At 41.5% G+C, this 18,083-nt stretch overlaps 1 protein-coding gene across 36 annotated transcripts in view; it reads left to right on the top strand.

The window, feature by feature from the left end:
* The window catches only part of TFDP2 (transcription factor Dp-2), a 188,252-nt gene that overhangs the window by 6,930 nt on the left and 163,239 nt on the right, over positions 1–18,083 (top strand). For 28 of the 36 annotated variants that reach the window (XM_008266266.5, XM_070072694.2, XM_070072693.2 and 25 more), the window contains exon 2: positions 5,882–5,936. The exons of the other annotated variants lie outside the window; for them this stretch is intronic. In XM_008266266.5, the coding sequence (XP_008264488.3) occupies positions 5,888–5,936 (49 nt within the window). In that variant the 5' untranslated portion in view covers positions 5,882–5,887. The remainder of the gene's footprint in view (positions 1–5,881; positions 5,937–18,083) is intronic. 36 annotated transcript variants of the gene reach the window in all.

The raw sequence follows: 18,083 nt of genomic DNA on the forward strand, positions 1-18,083 counted from the left end.
ATGAATCCATCCCGTCCTGGACTTTTCTTTTCTGGGAGGATCTTTATTACTGAATCAGTTTCCAACTTGGTTATATGTCTGTTTAGGTTTTCTATGTCTTCATGGCTCAATTTAGGCAGGTTGTATGTGTCCAGGAATCTATCCATTTCAACTAAGCTTCTAAGTTTGTTGGTATACAGTTCTTTGTAGTAATTTCTGATTATTCGTTGTATTTCTGTGGTGTCTGTTGTTACATTTCCTTTTCATCTCTAATTTTATTGATTTGGGCCTTCTCCTTTTTTTGGTTAGTTGGGCCAATGGTGTTCAATTTTGTTTATTTTTTCAGAAGACCAGCTCTGTGTTTTGCTGATCTTTTCTATTTTTTTGTTTCAATTTTGTTGATTTCTTCTCTAATTTTAATTATTTCTTTTATCCTAATAGTTTTGAGTTTGGTTTGCTGTTGTTTTTCTATATCCTTGAGTTGCATTGATAGCTCATTTATTTGGTGCCTTTTCAATTTCTTGATGTAGGCACCTATTGCTATAAACTTTCCTCTTAACAAACACTGTTTTTGCTATATCTCATAAGTTTTGATATGTTGAGTTGCTGTCTTCATTTGTTTCTAGAAATTTTTTTATTTCTTTTTTGATTTTTTCTGTGACCCACTGTTCATTCAGGAGGATGTTGTTTAGTCTCCATGTGTTTGCATATGTTCTAGAGATTTCTGAGTTGCTGATTTCCAGCTTCATTTCATTGTGGTCCAAGAAGATGCATGGTATGATTTCAATTTTTTTTTGAATTTGCTGAGACTTGTTTTATGGCCTAGCATGTGGTTAGTCCTAGAGAGGGTTCCATACACAGGTGAGAAGAATGTGTATTCTGCAACTGTAGGATGGAAAGTTCTGTAGAAATCTGTTAAGTCCATTTGGTCTTTAGTGTTGATTAACTCTGCTGTTTCCTTGATTTGCTCTCTGGTTGATCTGTTCTTTGCTGAAAGTGGGGTATTGAAATCTCCCATTACTATTGTATTTGAGTCTTTGTCTCTCTTTAGATCCTTTAACATTTTTTTAAATAGCCAGAGGCCCTGTAATAGGGTGCATATACCTTTATAATAGTTATATCTTTCTGTTGAATTGATCCCTTAATCATTACATGGTGTCCTTCTTTGTCTCTTTTAACAGTTTTTGTGTTAAAGTCTATTTTGTCTGATATTAGGATTGCTACACTAGCTCTTTTTTGATATCTGTTAGCATGGAATATCTTTTTCCATCCTTTCACTTTCAGTCTGTGTGTATCATTGTTAGTGAGATGTGTTTCTTGTAGGCAACAAATAGATGGGATTTGTTTTTTAATCCATTCAGCCATTCCATATCTTTTAACTGGAGAGTTAAGGCCATTTACATTCAAGGTGGCTATTGATCAGTAATGACTTTGATCTGACATTTTTCTATAAATATTCCTATTTTTTACTTTGGATTTCCTTTGTACTTTTACTGGGAGCTTTGCTTCCTTTACCTTCTTCAGTAGAGATGATCATGTTTCTGCGTGTAGCACATCCTTAAGCATCTTCTGCAGAGCTGGACGGGTGGTGACAAATTCTTTCAGTTTCTGTTTGTCATGGAAGGTCTTTATTTCACCTTTGTTCATAAATGAGAGCTTTGCAGGATATAGTATTCTTGGTTGACAGTTTTTTCTCTTAAGACTTGGACTATATCTTGCCATTCTCTCCTAGGCTGTAGGGTTTCTGATGAGAAGTCTGCTGTGAGTCTAATTATAGATCCCCTGAAAGTAATCTGGCATTTCTCTCATGCACATTTTAGAATCTTTTTTTTTATATATATATTTTACTGTGGAGAGTTTGATGATGATGTGTCATGAATATCTTTTCTGGTCATGTCTATTAAGAGTTCTATGTGCTTCCAGTACTTGGGTGTCCCTTTCTCCATTGGGGAAATTTTCTGTTATTATTTCACTAAAAAGGCCTTTTAATACTTTATCTCTTTCCATACCTTCAGGAACTCCTAGAACTTGTATGTTGGGTCATTTGATAGTATTCTGTAGATTACCAACAGTGTTTTTTAGTTTTCTAATTTCTTCTTGTGTTGGTCTGACTGTATAATTTCATGTGCTTTATCTTCTATGTTGTATATTCTTTCTTCTGCTTCACCGATTCTGTTGTTATGACTTTCCACTGTATTTTTAAATTTGTTCTATTGAATTCTTCATTTCCAAGATTTCATTTTGATTTCTCTTTAAGATCTCAATTTGGTGGGAGAAATTTTCTTTCATGTCGTGTATGTATGGATTTCATTAGTTCATGCATTTGCTTCTGAATACTTCTAAGTACTCCTATGATCAATTTTTTGAATTCTGTTTCTGACATTTCTTCAATCTCATCATCTTCACAATCTAGTATTGAAGTTGTGTGTTCTTTTGGGGGTGTCATGTTGGTCATGTTGTCTTCCTTATTGTTGTTTCTTGAATTGGTGCATTTGTTATTCGGCATTTGTGGAGATACTCATTGGTTTTATTCTTTGTTTTTTCACTGTGGCAGCTTTTTTCTTTGGACTATGTCTGAGTGGATTAGTGTGGTGGGTGTGTCCTGTTCAGTGCTCCAGGTTGGAGGGCTTGTCTGAGTGATGCAGCCAGGTTTGGCATGGTAAATCTTTTTTAAAGGTTTTGTTTTGTTTTGTTTTTAATCGGGGGGGGGGGGGTTTCTTGTTTGTTGCCATAGACTCATCTGAGCTCCTCTCCTCAAAGGAGATCAGTGCCTGGGCGCTAGCTTCAGTGAGTTTGTTATTCGTCCCCTCTGCCACAAAGACCACACAAAGGATCTGTGCAGTGCTCAGTGTAAGCCAGATTCCCCAGCAATGTCCCTTGCCAGGTAACCAGGCAGCCCTGATCATGTGGAAGCTCCCACAGTGACTGCCGAATGTCCCAGCCACACCGAGTCCTCCCATGCAGCCTCTGAGTTTTCACAGTCCTGGCACACTAGCCTCCCACAATCATGAGCACCCACCCCCTGTCTGTTCTCCCCACCCGTCTCAAGAGTCTCCACGTGACTGGACACAGGGCGCGAAGACAAGTTGGCACAGCTGTTATGTCTTTCCAAAATGGCATCTGCTCTCTGTCAGCTTGTTATAGGACACCTTTGCAGGATGATGGGGAGAGAGAAAATGTACCCCCACTTTGTTTTTTCTCCTCTAGTTTGGTGGGTACACTATCCCCCACGGGGTTCCAAGCTGGATTCCCTCTAGGCTCTTTCTGTAGCTTTTTCGCCAGTGGCTTGTGCTATTTCAGTCTGGTCTCACCTCACTCTCCAACACAGGTGCGGAGGCTCTCAGCTGCTGAGGTCCTAAGTTGTGCGCACCCTCGCCCTCCACATATGTCCACTGTGTTCCTCCAATTTGTGGAGTTTCTTCTGCTGTTTTCTCCCTAACTCTTCCCTGAGACTGCACTCTCTCCACTTTTTTAAAACTATCTCCTCCTAGACTAGAGCAGCAAGTTCCCTCCCTACTCCACCATCTTAATTCAATCTCCCCAATTCTTTATTAAAATGTTTCTTGGTAGGACGTTAAATTTATCTGTATTGAATTTCATGTTTAAAGATTGTTCTTATTTATTTCAAAGACAAGGAGAGAGAGATTGATGGATCTCCCATCCACTGATTCATTCCTTAGGAGCCTGCAACAGCTGAAGCTGTTCTTACTGCTACCTTCTTGTCATTTGCTGTCCCTAGTCCCTAAGCATAGGAGCCAGAGTCATCTTTCTTTTCTTTTCTTTTTTTTTTTTTTTGTAAAGATTTTATTTATTTAAGAGGTAGAGTTACAGACAGTGAGAGGGAGAGACAGAGAGAAAGGTCTTCCATCCGCTAGTTCATTCCCCAAATAGCCACAACAGCTGGAGCTGGGCCAACCTGAAGCCAGGAGCCAGGAGCTTCTTCTGGGTCTCCCACGCGAGTGCAGGGACCAAGAACCTGGGCCATTCTCTACTGCTTTCCCAGGCCATACAGAAGTGGAGCAGCCGAGAGTAAAACCGGCGCCCATATGGGATGCCAGTACTGTGGGTGGAGGATTAACTACTGTGTCGCAGTGCTGGCCCCTTTTTTTTAAACACACATGTCTTTTCAAAGTGGGTTCTTCCCTGTAGTAAGAATCTGTGATGATCTAATTAGAAATGCTTCCCAACTCCAATTCTTATGAAATTTACTATCCTTTTGGAGTCAAGCCGTTTTTTACCTCCTTACTGTTCTTGGGGATGAGATGAACCAGCAGCCACACAGTTGGCTCCGAGAGTTGGTGACTCCCCTCCAGCTGTTCCTCATGTGAGTCACTCAGCAGGTGCATGTGGAGTGCTGAGCATGTTGTAGGCCGTGTGTAAGGTACTGAGTTGACAAAGGGATGTGCCATGGTCTCAGCCCTCAAAGTAGAAAGAATGTAAGTAGTTTGGAGAAGCCAGAAGTCCTTACAGCTGCTTTTTGGTTGGATCTTACCAGTGTAGTTTCTAGGTTTTTTTTTTTTAACTATTATGAATTCATTCAGATATGAATTTAAGTGAATGATTTGAAAATTAGCCATAGTTTATTATTGTTCTTTTGCTAGCATCACTGTACTGTAATATAAAAGCAGACCATTTCTGTGCAATTTTGTATGTGCTGTCTTAAGTTCTTAAGTTCAGCTGTATTTCAGTTAACTGTGTGAATCTGTTAAACTGATGGGTTTACTGTAAATAGAAACAAGTATATATTTAGGTAAGATGTATAATGTTGAACCAACTTCTTTGAAACATAAATACATAGGGGGAGGCGCTATGGTGTAGTAGGTAAAGCCACCGCCTGCAGTGCCTGCATCCCACATGGGCACCGGTTCGAGTCCCAGCTGCTCCACTTCCGATCTAGCTCTCTGCTATGGCCTGGAAAAGCAGTAGAAGATGGCCCAAGTCCATGGGCTCCTGCACCTGTGTGGGAGACCCAGAAAAAGCTCCTGGCTCCTGGCTTTAGATTGCCGTAGCTCCGGCCGTTGCAGACATCTGGATGAAAGACCTCTCTCTCTATTTCTCTATTTCTCCCTCCCTCCCTTCCTCTCTATATGTCTGCCTTCAAAAAAATAAATAAATCTCTAAAAAGAAAAAAAGAAACATAAATACATCATTTTTATAAGGCTTATTTGTCTCTTTTCTGCATTTTAGATCCTTTCTGATTTTTTTTTTTTTTTTTTTTTTTTGACAGGCAGAGTGGACAGTGAGAAAGAGAGACAGAGAGAAAGGTCTTCCTTTTGCCGTTGGTTCACCCTCTGATGGCCGGTGCGCTGCGACCGGTGCACCGCGCTGATCTGATGCCAGGAGCCAGGTACTTATCCTGGTCTCCCATGGGGTGCAGGGCCCAAGGACTTGGGCCATCCTCCACTGCACTCCCGGGCCACAGCAGAGAGCTGAAATGGAAGAGGGGCAACCGGGACAGAATCCGGTGCCCCGACTGGGACTAGAACCCGGTGTGCCGGCGCTGCAAGGTGGAGGATTAGCCTAGTGAGCCGCGGCGCCCGCCTCCTTTCTGATTTCTTAAAAAACTAAATGTAAGTAGTTGAAAGGAAATATGAGTATCATGAAATGACATAAAATCCTAAAGTTGTAATGAAAGAGAAAAAGTTTTCTAAAAAACATGAAAAATAGCATATAATAGCGATAATAGGGACAGTGTCTGCTGTTAGTCACAGAGCAGTACTATATATAAGAAATGTCCAAAATGCTGTGGCTTATGATCCTGTTATGAACAAGAACATGAATATGTCTGATTAACTGAATATCAGGCCAGAAACCAAGAGTGATGATACATGTCTCTGTCATCAAAACATAAAACAGAAGATTACAGAACAAAAGATTTTTCTCTCTCTACTTTTAACTCTAGGTGTGTATGAAGAATTCTGCCAAACTGCTTGAGCCTGGATTGACTATCGATCTAGGTATGTATGCATTTATGTCTGTCTGTCTAGCTGTAAATATTAGGGGCTTTGGTGTCTTTAATATTTCTTCCTGTTTGTGTGAAATTTCCTCTAGCAATTCTCCTGTACAGAAACTTGGACTCAGAATGACCTCGAATGAAAATTCAGAACATTTAGACTTATTCGACTTACTGATTTATATAGAACATTTTCTCTGTATCATGTTAATTACCTGATGGGTAGAGGAATTCTTCACCCACCTTCTAGTTCTTTTTTAGAATTCCTACAGCAGTAGACAGAATAAAACAATTTTCCAGGTTGTGATTAATGACAACTTTGATAAAATGTACTGAGTTAGTGTATATCAGACTTAAATAATGAATCTGGTTTTGATAAAATTTTCTGCAGACTGGCGCCGTGGCTTACTAGGCTAATCCTCCGCCTGTGGTTCCGGCACCCCAGGTTCTAGTCCCATTTGGGGTACCGGGTACTAGTCCCAGTTACTCCTCTTCCAGTCCAGCTCTCTGCTGTGGCCCAGGAGGGCAGAGGAGGATGGCCTAGGTGCTTGGGTCCCTGCACCCGCATTGGAGACCAGGAGGAAGCACCCGACTCCTAGCTTCGGATCGGCGCAGCGCTGGCCGTAGTGGCCATTAGGGGAGTGAACCAATGGAAGGAAGACCTTTCTCTCTGTCTCTCTCTCACTGTCTGTAACTCTACTTGTCAAAAAAAATTTTTTTTAATTTTCTCCAAAACAGGCAGCTTTCTCAGATTATATTTTTCAGTATTTACTCTGTGAGAACTGTACTGTATCTGATAACTCTTCATTTAGGCACTCTGTGTTTTTTTGTTTGTTTGTGTTTGTTTTTGTTTTTGTTTTTGTTTTGTTTTGTTTTTTGACAGGCAGAGTTAGTGAGAGAGAGAGAGAGACAGAGAGAAAGGTTTTCCTTTTCCATTGATTCACCCCCCCAAATGGCCGCTACAGCCGGCGTGCTGTGCCGATCTGAAGCCAGGAGCCAGGTGCTTCCTCCTGGTCTCCCATGTGGGTGCAGGGCCCAAGCACCTGGGCCATCCTCCACTGCACTCCCGGGCCACAGCAGAGAGCTGGACTGGAAGAGGGGCAACCGGGACAGAATCCGGCGCCCCGACCGGGACTAGAACCCGGTGTGCCGGCACCGCAGGCAGAAGATTAGCCTAGTGAGCCGCAGTGCCGGCCAGCATTGTTTATTGTACATGAATCCCTGTATCTCCTCAAGAGGAAGATAGGATAACAGATGCTAGAGATGAGGAAAACAAAGAGGCCAGTTATGCTTTCTAACTACTTCTGAGTCTGAGGTCCTAGGTTTGATTTTCTGACTTCTTGTATTAATATTTTGCTATGTTTCAATTTTAAAATTTTCAAAAAGAAAAATCTTTTCTATATTGTTTGTCTTATTCTCCATAAATCAAACCAAGTTTTTTTTTTAAATCTTGTTTTTAGAAGTATGATAGATTTTAAAAATTGTACATGTAATGATTACATAGGATGAATTTTCACTACATACATCTTTGTAACACACGCCCTTGATCCAGAAACAGACTTTTACAGGGGTCCCAGTGCCCCTTCCAGTCATGAACCCCTTCTCCAAGGTTAACTGCTAATGGCACAGGTTGGTAAACCACAACCAGGACAACTGCTAACAGTGTAGATCCATAAAATCAACTTTAACTGTGTCAGCTTTAGTTTCATGTCTTTAACTCTAAGTTATGTAAATATTGCCCTAATTCTTTTAAAAAACATTTTATCTTAAACTAATTTAAAATTTTATTTATTTATTAGAGAGAGACAGAGACAGAGAAACCATCTGTTGGTTCACTCCACATGCCTGCAATGGACAGGGCTGGGCCAGCCTGAAGAAAGGAAACAGTTCAGGTCACCCACATGGTGGCAGGGACTTCAGTGCCGAGCCATCACCTGCTGCCTCTCAGCATGCTCGTGAGCAGGAACAGGGCAGGAGCTGAGAATGGGGCGAATGGGGCTGGAACTTGAACCTAGGCATTCCCACCGGGGATGCAGTACCTTAGCTGCTAGACCAAGTACCGCCTCTGTTTTAATTTCAGAACTGCAGGAAAGTTGCAAAAATGATTTAAGGAGTTCAGTTATGTCTTTCATTTCCCCAAATGTTAACATTTTATATAACCATAGTATAGTTATCAAGAACAATATGATAATAGTAAATGATGGTTTTATTAATTAAACTAGACTTCATTTGAATATCACCAGTTTTTCCACTAAGGCCATTTTTCTGTTCCAGGATCCTCCCCAGGATCCACATTGCATTTAATTGTGATTTCTCCTCAATCTTCTCTCTTCTCTCCCAGCCTTCAGTTTTTCTTTGTATTTCATAACCTTGGAACTTTAGAAGAGTACTGGTCAGTTACTTTTCAAGATATCCCTTTATTTGTATTTGTTTCATATGTTCTCATGATTAAAGTAAGGCTATGCATTTTCAGTAAACATACCACAAAGTTGATGTTGTCTATTTCTTTCATAGGACATTGTATTAAAAGATAGGTTTTATCATTGGTGATGTTTTTCTTGATCATTTGGATAGGTTGATATCTGCCTGGTTTTATTCTCACATTTACATCCTGTTCCTTTAAGAGTTTATTCTTATGTATAGTGTGAGATTTGAATCTATTCCTGTCATTTTCCAAGTAAGTGTTCAGCAACATTTATTTATTTTAAAAATCCATATTTTCAATTGATGTAAAAATATTGACCAAATTCAACACCCTTTTACGATGAAAGCATTCAACAAACTAGAAATAGAAAGAAACAATGGCAACATGATACAGGTCATATAAGAAAAGCCCACAGCAGTCATACTTAATGATGAAAAACAGTTTTTCCTATACAATCAGGAAACAAGACCAGGATGTCTACTTCTACCACAGCTACTTGATAGAGTACTAGATGCCCAGCAAGAGCAATTAGGCAAGAAAAAGTTGTGGCATGGTGGGTTAAACCACTGCTTGACTTACTACATCCCATGCTGGAGTACCTGGTACAGGTCCCAGCTATTCCGCACTTCCAATCCAGCTTCCTGCTAATGTACCTGGGAAGCAACCATTGATGGCCTAAGTATTGGGTTCACACTAACCATGTGGAAAAACAGGTGGAGTTGTGGGTATTTGGAGAGTGAATCAACAGATGGATGATATCTCTCTCTGCCTTTCAAGTAAATAAATGTCTTTAAAATATATATATATAAAAGGCATCAAAATTGGAAAAGAAGCACTAAAAGAAGAAGTAAAATCTCTGTTCACAAATGAATTGATCTTTTATGGAAAAAACCTATGGATTCCATTAAAAAAAAAAAAAGAACCCAGGCTGTTAGAATTAATACAAAACCAACACAGAAAAATCAGGGACACTTTTATATACTAATAATGGGCAATCTGAAAAGAAAATAATCCTGGAACCAGTGTTGTGGTACAGCAGGTTAAGCCACCACCTGAGAAACCAGCATCTCCTGTGGGTGCAGGTTCCATGTCCTGGCTGCTCTATATCTGATATAGCTCCCTGCTAACAGCCTAGGAAAGCAGCAAAGGAAGGCCCAAGTACTTGGGTCCCTGAAACCAAGTAGGAGACCTGGAGGAAGCTCCTGGCTTTGGCCTGGCCCAGCACTGGCATTCCTCCCTCCCTCCCTCCCTCCCTCCCTCCTTCCGTGTGTGTGTGTGTGTGTGTGTGTGTGTGAGTGTGTTTATGTGTGTGTGCGTGTAGCTCTGTCTTCCACATAAGTAAATTTTTTGAAAGAGTTACACAGAGATTAGAGGTGAAGAGAGGGAGAGAGAGGGAGAGAGGTTTTTCATCCGCTGGCTCACTCCCCAATTGGCCACAATGGCTGGAGCTGTGCTGATCCGAAGCCAGGAGCTAGGAGCTTCTTCTGGGTCTCCCATGTAGTCCTTGGCTTTGGCCTGGTCCAGCCCTGACGGTTGCAGGCACTTGGGGAATGAGCCAGAAGATAGAAGATATCTCTCTGTTTTTCTTTTTCTGCCACTCTGCCTTTCAAATAAATGCCTCTTTTAAAGAAAGTGTAGAAGCAACCCATGTGTCTATCCATAGATGAATGGATTATCAAAAATGCAGCATATCTAAAGAATATTATTTAGCCTTAAAAAGAAATGGCATTCTGACACGTGCTACAAAATGGATACACCTTGAGAACATTAGGCTAAATGGAATAAGCCAGTCACAAAAAAACATACTATTTATTTCATTGGTGGGAGGTATCTTGTATACTCTAATTCATACAAACAGAAAGTGGGATAGCAGTTGTCAGCAGGTAAGGGGGAAGGGAATGAGGCGTTTGGTTAATGGGTCACAATCTCTGTTTTGCAAGATGAAAAAGTTCTGGGGATGGGTTATACAACAGCATGAATATACTTAAGAACACTGCATTGTACACTTAAAAACAGTGAAGCTAACTTATGTTACGTGTTTCTTACTGCAATTTAAAAAAAACAGTCACCTGAAAAGAGTATATCTTCACCTGGTTATTGGAGATGCCTCGTATCATGTACTACGTGACTATCATGTATTTGGTTTGAGTTCTGCTGTTTCTCTTCTATTCCACTGATACCTTTGTCCAAGTATTTGAAGCACAGTGTTTTAATTGGAAAGGGTTTTGTAGTCTGTAAGGCTAGTCCTCCTTTGTAGTTTATCTTTGCAGTTTTTTCTTTCTTACATGTTTGTTTTTACATATCAGTTTTAATACCAGCATATTCAGCACTGTAAAATGATTTGTTAGTACTGTTATTGGGATTTCATTGAATTTATAAATTAACTTAGGGGAAATTAATATGTTTATAATGTTGAATTGTCTTATCCAAGCATATTATAGTTTTTCCATTGTTTGTATTGTTTTAGTGTCTTTTAGGAGTATTTAAATTTTTTCCTTATCAGGTTTTTATTTGTTTAAGATTTATTTATTTGAAAGGCAGAGAAAGAGCAAAATTGAGAAAGATTGAGTTCAAGATCTTCCATCTGCTGGTTTACTCCACAAATGCCCACAGTAGTGGGGGCTGGGCAAGCTAAAGCCAGGAGCTAGAAACTCCATCTGGGTCTCCCAGATGGGTGGCAGGGACTCACGTACTTGATCCATTGTCTGCTGCCTCCCAGGTACATTATCAGGAAACTCTATTCAAAGTGGAGTAGCCAGGACTTGAACCGAACTACTGTGGGATGTGAGATCCCAAATGATGTCTTAACCTGCTGTGTTACAATACCTGTCCCCCAGGTTTTTTTTTGTTTTTTTGTTTTTTTTTTTAAAGAGCTTTGTTCAGAAATAATTCACATAACACATAATTCACCTATAAAAATGTACAATTAAATAATTTTTAATATATTCCCAGATATGTGCAGTCATCATCACTGCCTAATTGCAGAACATTTTCCTCACTCTAAAGAGAAACCCCATACCCATTAGCAACCACTCCTCATCCTCTTTTTTACTAATCAGCCTCTTGTTGCTATGGATTTGCTTATTCTGAATCTTATGTGTAAGTGGAATCAAAAACATGTGGCATTTTGTGACTGATTCTCAGTGTAACACTTTTAAGGTTTATTCACATGGTACACTATCAATTTTTATTGGCAAATTTTTTCGTTATGGTAATGCCACTATGAACAGTTGTGCATGAGCTTTTGGGTAAACATGTGTTTTTAACTTCTTCATAAAGGCTTTATGTATTTCTCATTAAATTTATCCTAAGTATTTCATTTTTGTTGCTATTGGAGTTTCTCTACCATTATATGCTCCAAGTATTTATTGTGTTTTTTTACTAATTATAAATTAAATTAAATTTACATGTAATTTAATATATTGGTCCTACTTTGGTTGTGGTATAAAGATTATGTCAACCTCCTCAAATGAGGCATTGTTGGGAAGAGAATTATTTGGAAGACAGTGTATGCTCTTGCATTTGGTGGTGGATTTCTGTGTATGTTCTTAAAAATTTTTTTTAAAGATTTTATTTCTTTATTTGAGAAGTAGAGTCAGAGAGAGAGGGAGAGACAGAGAGAAAGATCTTCCATCCCCTGGTTCACTCTCCTGATGGCTACAAGGGCCGGAGCTGAGCTGATCTGAAGCCAGGAGCCAGGAGCGTCTTCCGGGTCTCCCACACAGGTTCAGGGGCCCAAGCACTTGGGCCATCTTCAACTGCTTTCCCAGGCCATAGCAGTGAGCAGGACCAGAAGTGGAGCAGCCCGGACTTGAACCTGTGCCCATATGGGATGCCAGCACTGCAGTTAGCAGCTTTACCCGTATTACCACAGTGCCAGCCCTCTGTGTATGTTATTTATTAAAATTTTAATTTAATTTTATTTGAAATGCAGAAAGAGAAAAATCTCAATTTGCTGTTCTTTTTCCAAACGCCTACAACATTTGGGGCTGGGCCAGACTGAATTCAGGAGCCAGAAACTCAGTCTGGGTCCCCAGTTGAGTGGCAGGGACCCATCTACTTGAATCATTACATGCTGCATCCTGTGGTGCACATTAGCAGGAGGCTGGAATTGGGAGTGGAGCCAGGTTCCCCAAGTGACATCTTAACCACTACACCAGACACCTTCTCTCATGTGTGTGTCTTAGATTCAGCTGAGTCATGGTGTTGCTCAAATTTAATATACCCTTAGAGCATGTCTGTCTTTGTCAGTTTGGCACTTGGTTATTGAGGGGGTATGCTAACATCTCCTTGTATGATTGTGTTTCTTAGTTTCTCCTTATAAGTTTGTCAGTTTTGCCTTACATGGTTGTAAATTATGTTAAGTATATTCACATTTAGAATATAGTTAGGTATTGGGGCTGGCACTGTGGTGTAGTGGGTAAAGCTACCTCCTGTGATGTATATGGGCACTGGTGTGAGTCCCAGCTGCTCCACTTCTAATCCAGCTCCCTGCTAACGGCTTGAGAAAAGCTGTGGAATATGGCCCGAGTGTTTGGGCCTCTGCTTTCCATGTGGGAGACCTGGATGAAGCTGCTGGCTTCGGCCTGTCCCACCCTAGCCATTGTGGCCATCTAGGGAGTGAACTGTTGGCTGAAAGATAGATTGATTTCTCTGTAACTCTGACTTTCAAAATAAATAAATATATCTTTAAAAAATATATAGTCAGGCATCACATAATGACAGGGACATGTTCTGAGAAATGCATCATTAGATTTCATCATTGTGCCAATATCATCGAATGTACTACACACAGGTGATGCAGATCAGTCACTGGATGTGGCCTCTTGATGCCATTGTGGTAAATGTGAGATGCATGAGACTGTTGTCAGCATAAGAAGGCATACTCTTACGGTAAAGTTTATTCTTGTTAAATTTATTTAATTTTCTTAAAAATCTAATTTGAAAGCGAGAGAGACAGAAATCCCCCTTCTACTTGTACACTCCCGAAATACCTGTTACAGTGTTTTTGGACTTGGCCAGGCTAAAGCCAGGAGCTGGGCACTCAGTGTGGGTCTCCTACCTGGGTGGCAGGGACCTAACTGCTTGGGCTGTTACTTGCTGCCTCCCATGGTGAGCATTAGCAGGAAGCTAGAGTCAGAAGCAGAGCCAGGACTCAAACCAGACCCTTCATAATGGAATGTGGGCATCCTAAACGGGGTCTGAGCTGCTGTCCAAATGCCTGAACTTTATTATGAGTAACAAGAGTATAGTCTAAAATATTAAGTATAGTATGGTGATACTTCAAAGGTTCATGGAGGAAATGGAATGAGAAGATTTTGGCATAAAACTTTTTTAAATCCATGCATATTTCATAAAATAATTTCCATGAACTTTTTGAAGGTCCCTTCCTCCTCTTTGGAGACAAAATAAACTTATCTTTGGATTTCATGTTTTCCTACTAACTTGTTGAAGTACCCTTGCCTAGTAAGTACATACACCAGTTTCACAAGCGTTGATGTATGTGTACTGCACATAATTGCGTATGCTGTAATTTTCTGTGCAGTGTGTTTGTTTATGCCAGCACTCACAAACACATAAGCAGTGTGTTGTGAAACAAGGTTATGGTGGTTTCTGCTTCACTAGGCGTTAGGAATTTTCAGCCCCATTATCACTTTATGGAGCATTTTTGTGTACACAGTCTGTATCTGATAGAAAGTTATTAGGCCCTGCATGACTGTGTCTGTGTCTTGCTTCTAATTGGAACCTTTAATCATAGTATCGTTGTTATCTTTTTTTTAAGATTTACTATGGCTGGGGGAAGTCTTCCATCTGCTGGTTCACTCCCCAGATGGGTCCTGAAGCCAGGAACCTAGAACTTCCTGGTCTCCCATGTGGGTGCAGGGGGCCCAAGGAGCTGGGGCATCTTCCACTGCTTTCCCAGGCCATAGGAGATAGCTGGATCGGAAATGGAGCAGCCGGGACTCAAACTGGCACCCATGTGGGATGCCAGCACTGCAGGCAGCGGCTTTACCCACTACGCCACAGCTCCAGCCCCATCGTTGTTTTATGTTCTTAGTATATAAAGGCCATTTGCCTATTTTCACATCATCTTTCCTTTTAAATTCTATTATTTTCTGTGGGTATACTTCAGGCAAGTTTCTTGTAGACAGTAGTGGGCTTTTATTCTTGATTTTGTGTTTATTTTAATTCAGTGAGTCTTTTAAAATTATTTATTTGAGCGGCAGGCACATGTATGCTTGCGTGTGGACACACACACATACACCCAGAGCTTCTCTCCACTGGTTCACTCCCCAAATGTCCACAACATTGGTGTAGGGGTAGGATGAAGCCTGGAGCTGGAAACTCAATCCGGGTTTCCCGTGTGAGTGACAGGAACCTAGTTATTTGAATAACCTGTTTGTATTTATTTCTATTGTCAAATTTTACTTCTTTTTCTGTACTACTACTATTCTTTTATCTTGCCTACTTTTGTTTATTTTATATTGTTAGTGTTTGACTTACAGTTTTTACTGAACATTAATTTATTTTTATTAAGATTTGCTTTTTATTTATTTATTTGAAAGGGAGAGTCACAGAAAGAGGCGGAGAGAGAGAGAGAAAAAAGGAGAGACAGAGATATCTTCCATCTGCTGGTTTACTTCCCAAATGGCTGCAATGGCCTGGGCTGTGCCAGGCCCAAGCCAGGAACCCAGAGCTGCTTCTGGTTCTCCTACATGGGTACAGGGACCTAAGCATGTGGGCCATTTTCCACTGCTTTCCCAGGCAAATTAACAGGGAATTGGATTCAAAGTAGAACAGCAGGGTCTTGAACCAGCACCCACATGGGTTGTCAGCATTTCAGGTGACAGCTTAACCTGCTGCACCACAACGCCAGCCCCAGAAAGTAGCTCTTAGGAGAGGGTTGGTTATAAAAGTGAATGGGGGCTGGCGCCGCGGCTCAGTAGGCTAATCCTCCGCCTTGTGGCGCCGGCACATGGGGTTCTAGTCCCGATCGGGGTGCCGGATTCTGTCCCGGTTGCCCCTCTTCCAGGCCAGCTCTCTGCTGTGGCCAGGGAGTGCAGTGGAGGATGGCCCAAGTGCTTGGGCCCTGCACCCCATGGGAGACCAGGAGAAGCACCTGGCTCCTGCCATCGGATCAGCACGGTGTGCCGGCCGCAGCGTGCCAGCCGCGGCGGCCATTGGAGGGTGAACCAACGCAAAGGAAGACCTTTCTCTCTGTGTCTCTCTCTCACTGTCCACTCTGCCTGTCAAAAAAAAAAAAAAAAAAAGTGAATTGGACCGAGCCGCTCTGTTTCTTGGCTTGCCGGGTGCATGCTCTGCAGTTGCTACCTTCTGGCTTCACCAGATGGCTGAACCAATGGGGTCTGTGCAGTCTTGGTCTGTGAACCTCCGAAATGATAACACTGCTTTCTTTTATTTTTAATATTTTTTAAAGATTTATTTATTTATTTGAAAGTCAGAGTTACACAAAATGAGGAGAGGCAGAGAGAGAGAGAGAGAGAGAGAGAGTGTCTTCTATCCGATGGTTCACTCCCTAATTGGCCATAATGGCTGGAGCTATGCCGATCCAAAGCCAGGAGCCAGGAGCTTCTTCCAGGTCTCCCACGCAGGTGCAGGGGCCCAAGGACTTGGGCCATTTTCTGCTGCTTTCCCAAGTCACAGCAGAGAGCAGGACCAGAAGTGGAGCAGCCGGGTCTTGAACCAGCGCCCATATGGGATGCTGGTGCCTTAGTCCAGGACATTAACCTGCTGTGCCACAGCGCCAGCCCCTGTAACACTGTTTTCTAAGCAACAGGAAGGCCTTCTTTAATTCTGATCAAAATGATTCCTTATTATGTTGTTGTCTTGGCTGTATTTCATTCCTATTTTTTCCTTCTTTATTCATCTTCTGAAATTCTTCAGGATCAGTACAGCTATTATACAAATGATGTTCATATATACTCATTTAAAATTTTTTGGATGTTCCTCTTTCATTAATTTATTCTGAGTTTAGAGCAATTTCCATTTTTCAGAAGTACGTATCCTTTGAGAGTGTCTTTATAGAATGTTTTTTTTTTTTTAAGATTTATTTATTTGAAAGAGTTACAGAGAAAGGCAGTGAGAGAGAGAGGGAGAGGGTGAGGGAGAGAGGGAAAGAGGTCTTCCATCCACTGACCCACTCCCCAGTTGGCCGCAACAGCCAGAGCTGCACCAATCTGAATCCAGGAGCCAGGAGCTTCTTCCAGATCTCCCACGTGGGTGCAGGGTTCCAAGGACCTGGGCCATTCTCTGCTGCTTTCCCAGGACATAGCAGAGAACTGGATCAGAAGTGGAGCAGCCAGATCTTGAACCGATGCCCATATGGGATGCCAGCACTTAAGGCCAGGGTGTTAACCCTCTGTGCCACAGTGCTGCCCCCTGAATGTCTGTTGAAGCATACCTCACTGAAAATGAATTTATTTCACCCTTGTTTTTGAAATACAGTTTAGAATTCACATTTCACATTGGGGCCAGTGCTGTGGCACAGCAGGTTAAAGCCCTGGCCTGAAGCACTGGAAACCCATATGGGCGCCAGTTCTAGTCCCGGCTGCTCCTCTTCTGATCCAGCTCTCTGCTATGGCCTGGGAAAGCAGTAGAGGATGGTCCAACTCCTTGGGCCCCTGTACCCACGTGGGAGACCCGGAGGAAGCTGCTGGCTCCTGGCTTTGGATTGGCTGAGCTCCGACTGTTGCGGCCATCTACGAAGTGAACCAGCAAATGGAAGACCTCTCTCTCTCCACCTCTCTCTATAACTCTGTCTTTAAATAAATAAAATAAATCTTAAAAAAAAGAATTCACATTGTCTTCCCTTAACAGCTCTACTGGGGTCACATGTTATTATATACATGCAGACTATGTTACAACTTTACTGTTTTTTTTTTTTTTTCCTTTTGAGAAACCTTCGATCTAATTGTTATTCCTTTGTCTGTTTTACCCTACACCTATTTTTTCCCCCAATTTTTAAATTGTAAAATAAATATAACATAAAATTTACTATCTTAACCACTTTCTAAAAAAGATTTATCAATTTATTTTGAAAGGGAGAGAGAGACAGAAAATGCATATTATGAGAAAACTGCATGGCTTTAAAAATTTTTTGCACCAAAATATATTTCAATTATGTTTTTCCATAAACTTTTTTTTTTTTTTTGACAGGCAGAGTGGACAGTGAGAGAGACAGAGAGAGAAAGGTCTTCCTTTGCCGTTGGTTCACCCTCCAATGGCTGCCGTGGATGGCGCACTGCGCTGATCCAATGGCAGGAGCCAGGTACTTATCCTGGTCTCCCATGGGGTGCAGGGCCCAAGCACTTGGGCCATCCTCCACTGCACTCCCTGGCCACAGCAGAGAGCTGGCCTGGAAGAGGGGCAACCGGGACAGAATCCGGCGCCCCGACCGGGACTAGAACCCGGTGTGCTGGAGCCACAAGGTGGAGGATTAGCCTAGTGAGCCGCGGCGCCGGCCTCATAAACTTTTTGAAGTACCCTTATGTGGGGGGTGTGTGTGTGTGATGGATTTATCCTTTGTCAATTTTTAGCCTCATTTTTTTATGTAATTTTAGTGGATGTAAACCTGTGTGTTCATATTATTTAACAGTTTTTATTTATTTTCATTTTATTTGAAAGGCAGAGAGAGATCTCCCACCTACTGGTTCACTCCCCAAATGCCTGCAACAACCAGAGCTGGGCCAGGCTAAAGCCATAACT

Source organism: Oryctolagus cuniculus, chromosome 4, assembly GCF_051225735.1.
Source record: "Oryctolagus cuniculus isolate XC-2025 breed Fujian yellow rabbit chromosome 4, ASM5122573v1, whole genome shotgun sequence".
NCBI classification, from domain to species: domain Eukaryota; kingdom Metazoa; phylum Chordata; class Mammalia; order Lagomorpha; family Leporidae; genus Oryctolagus; species Oryctolagus cuniculus.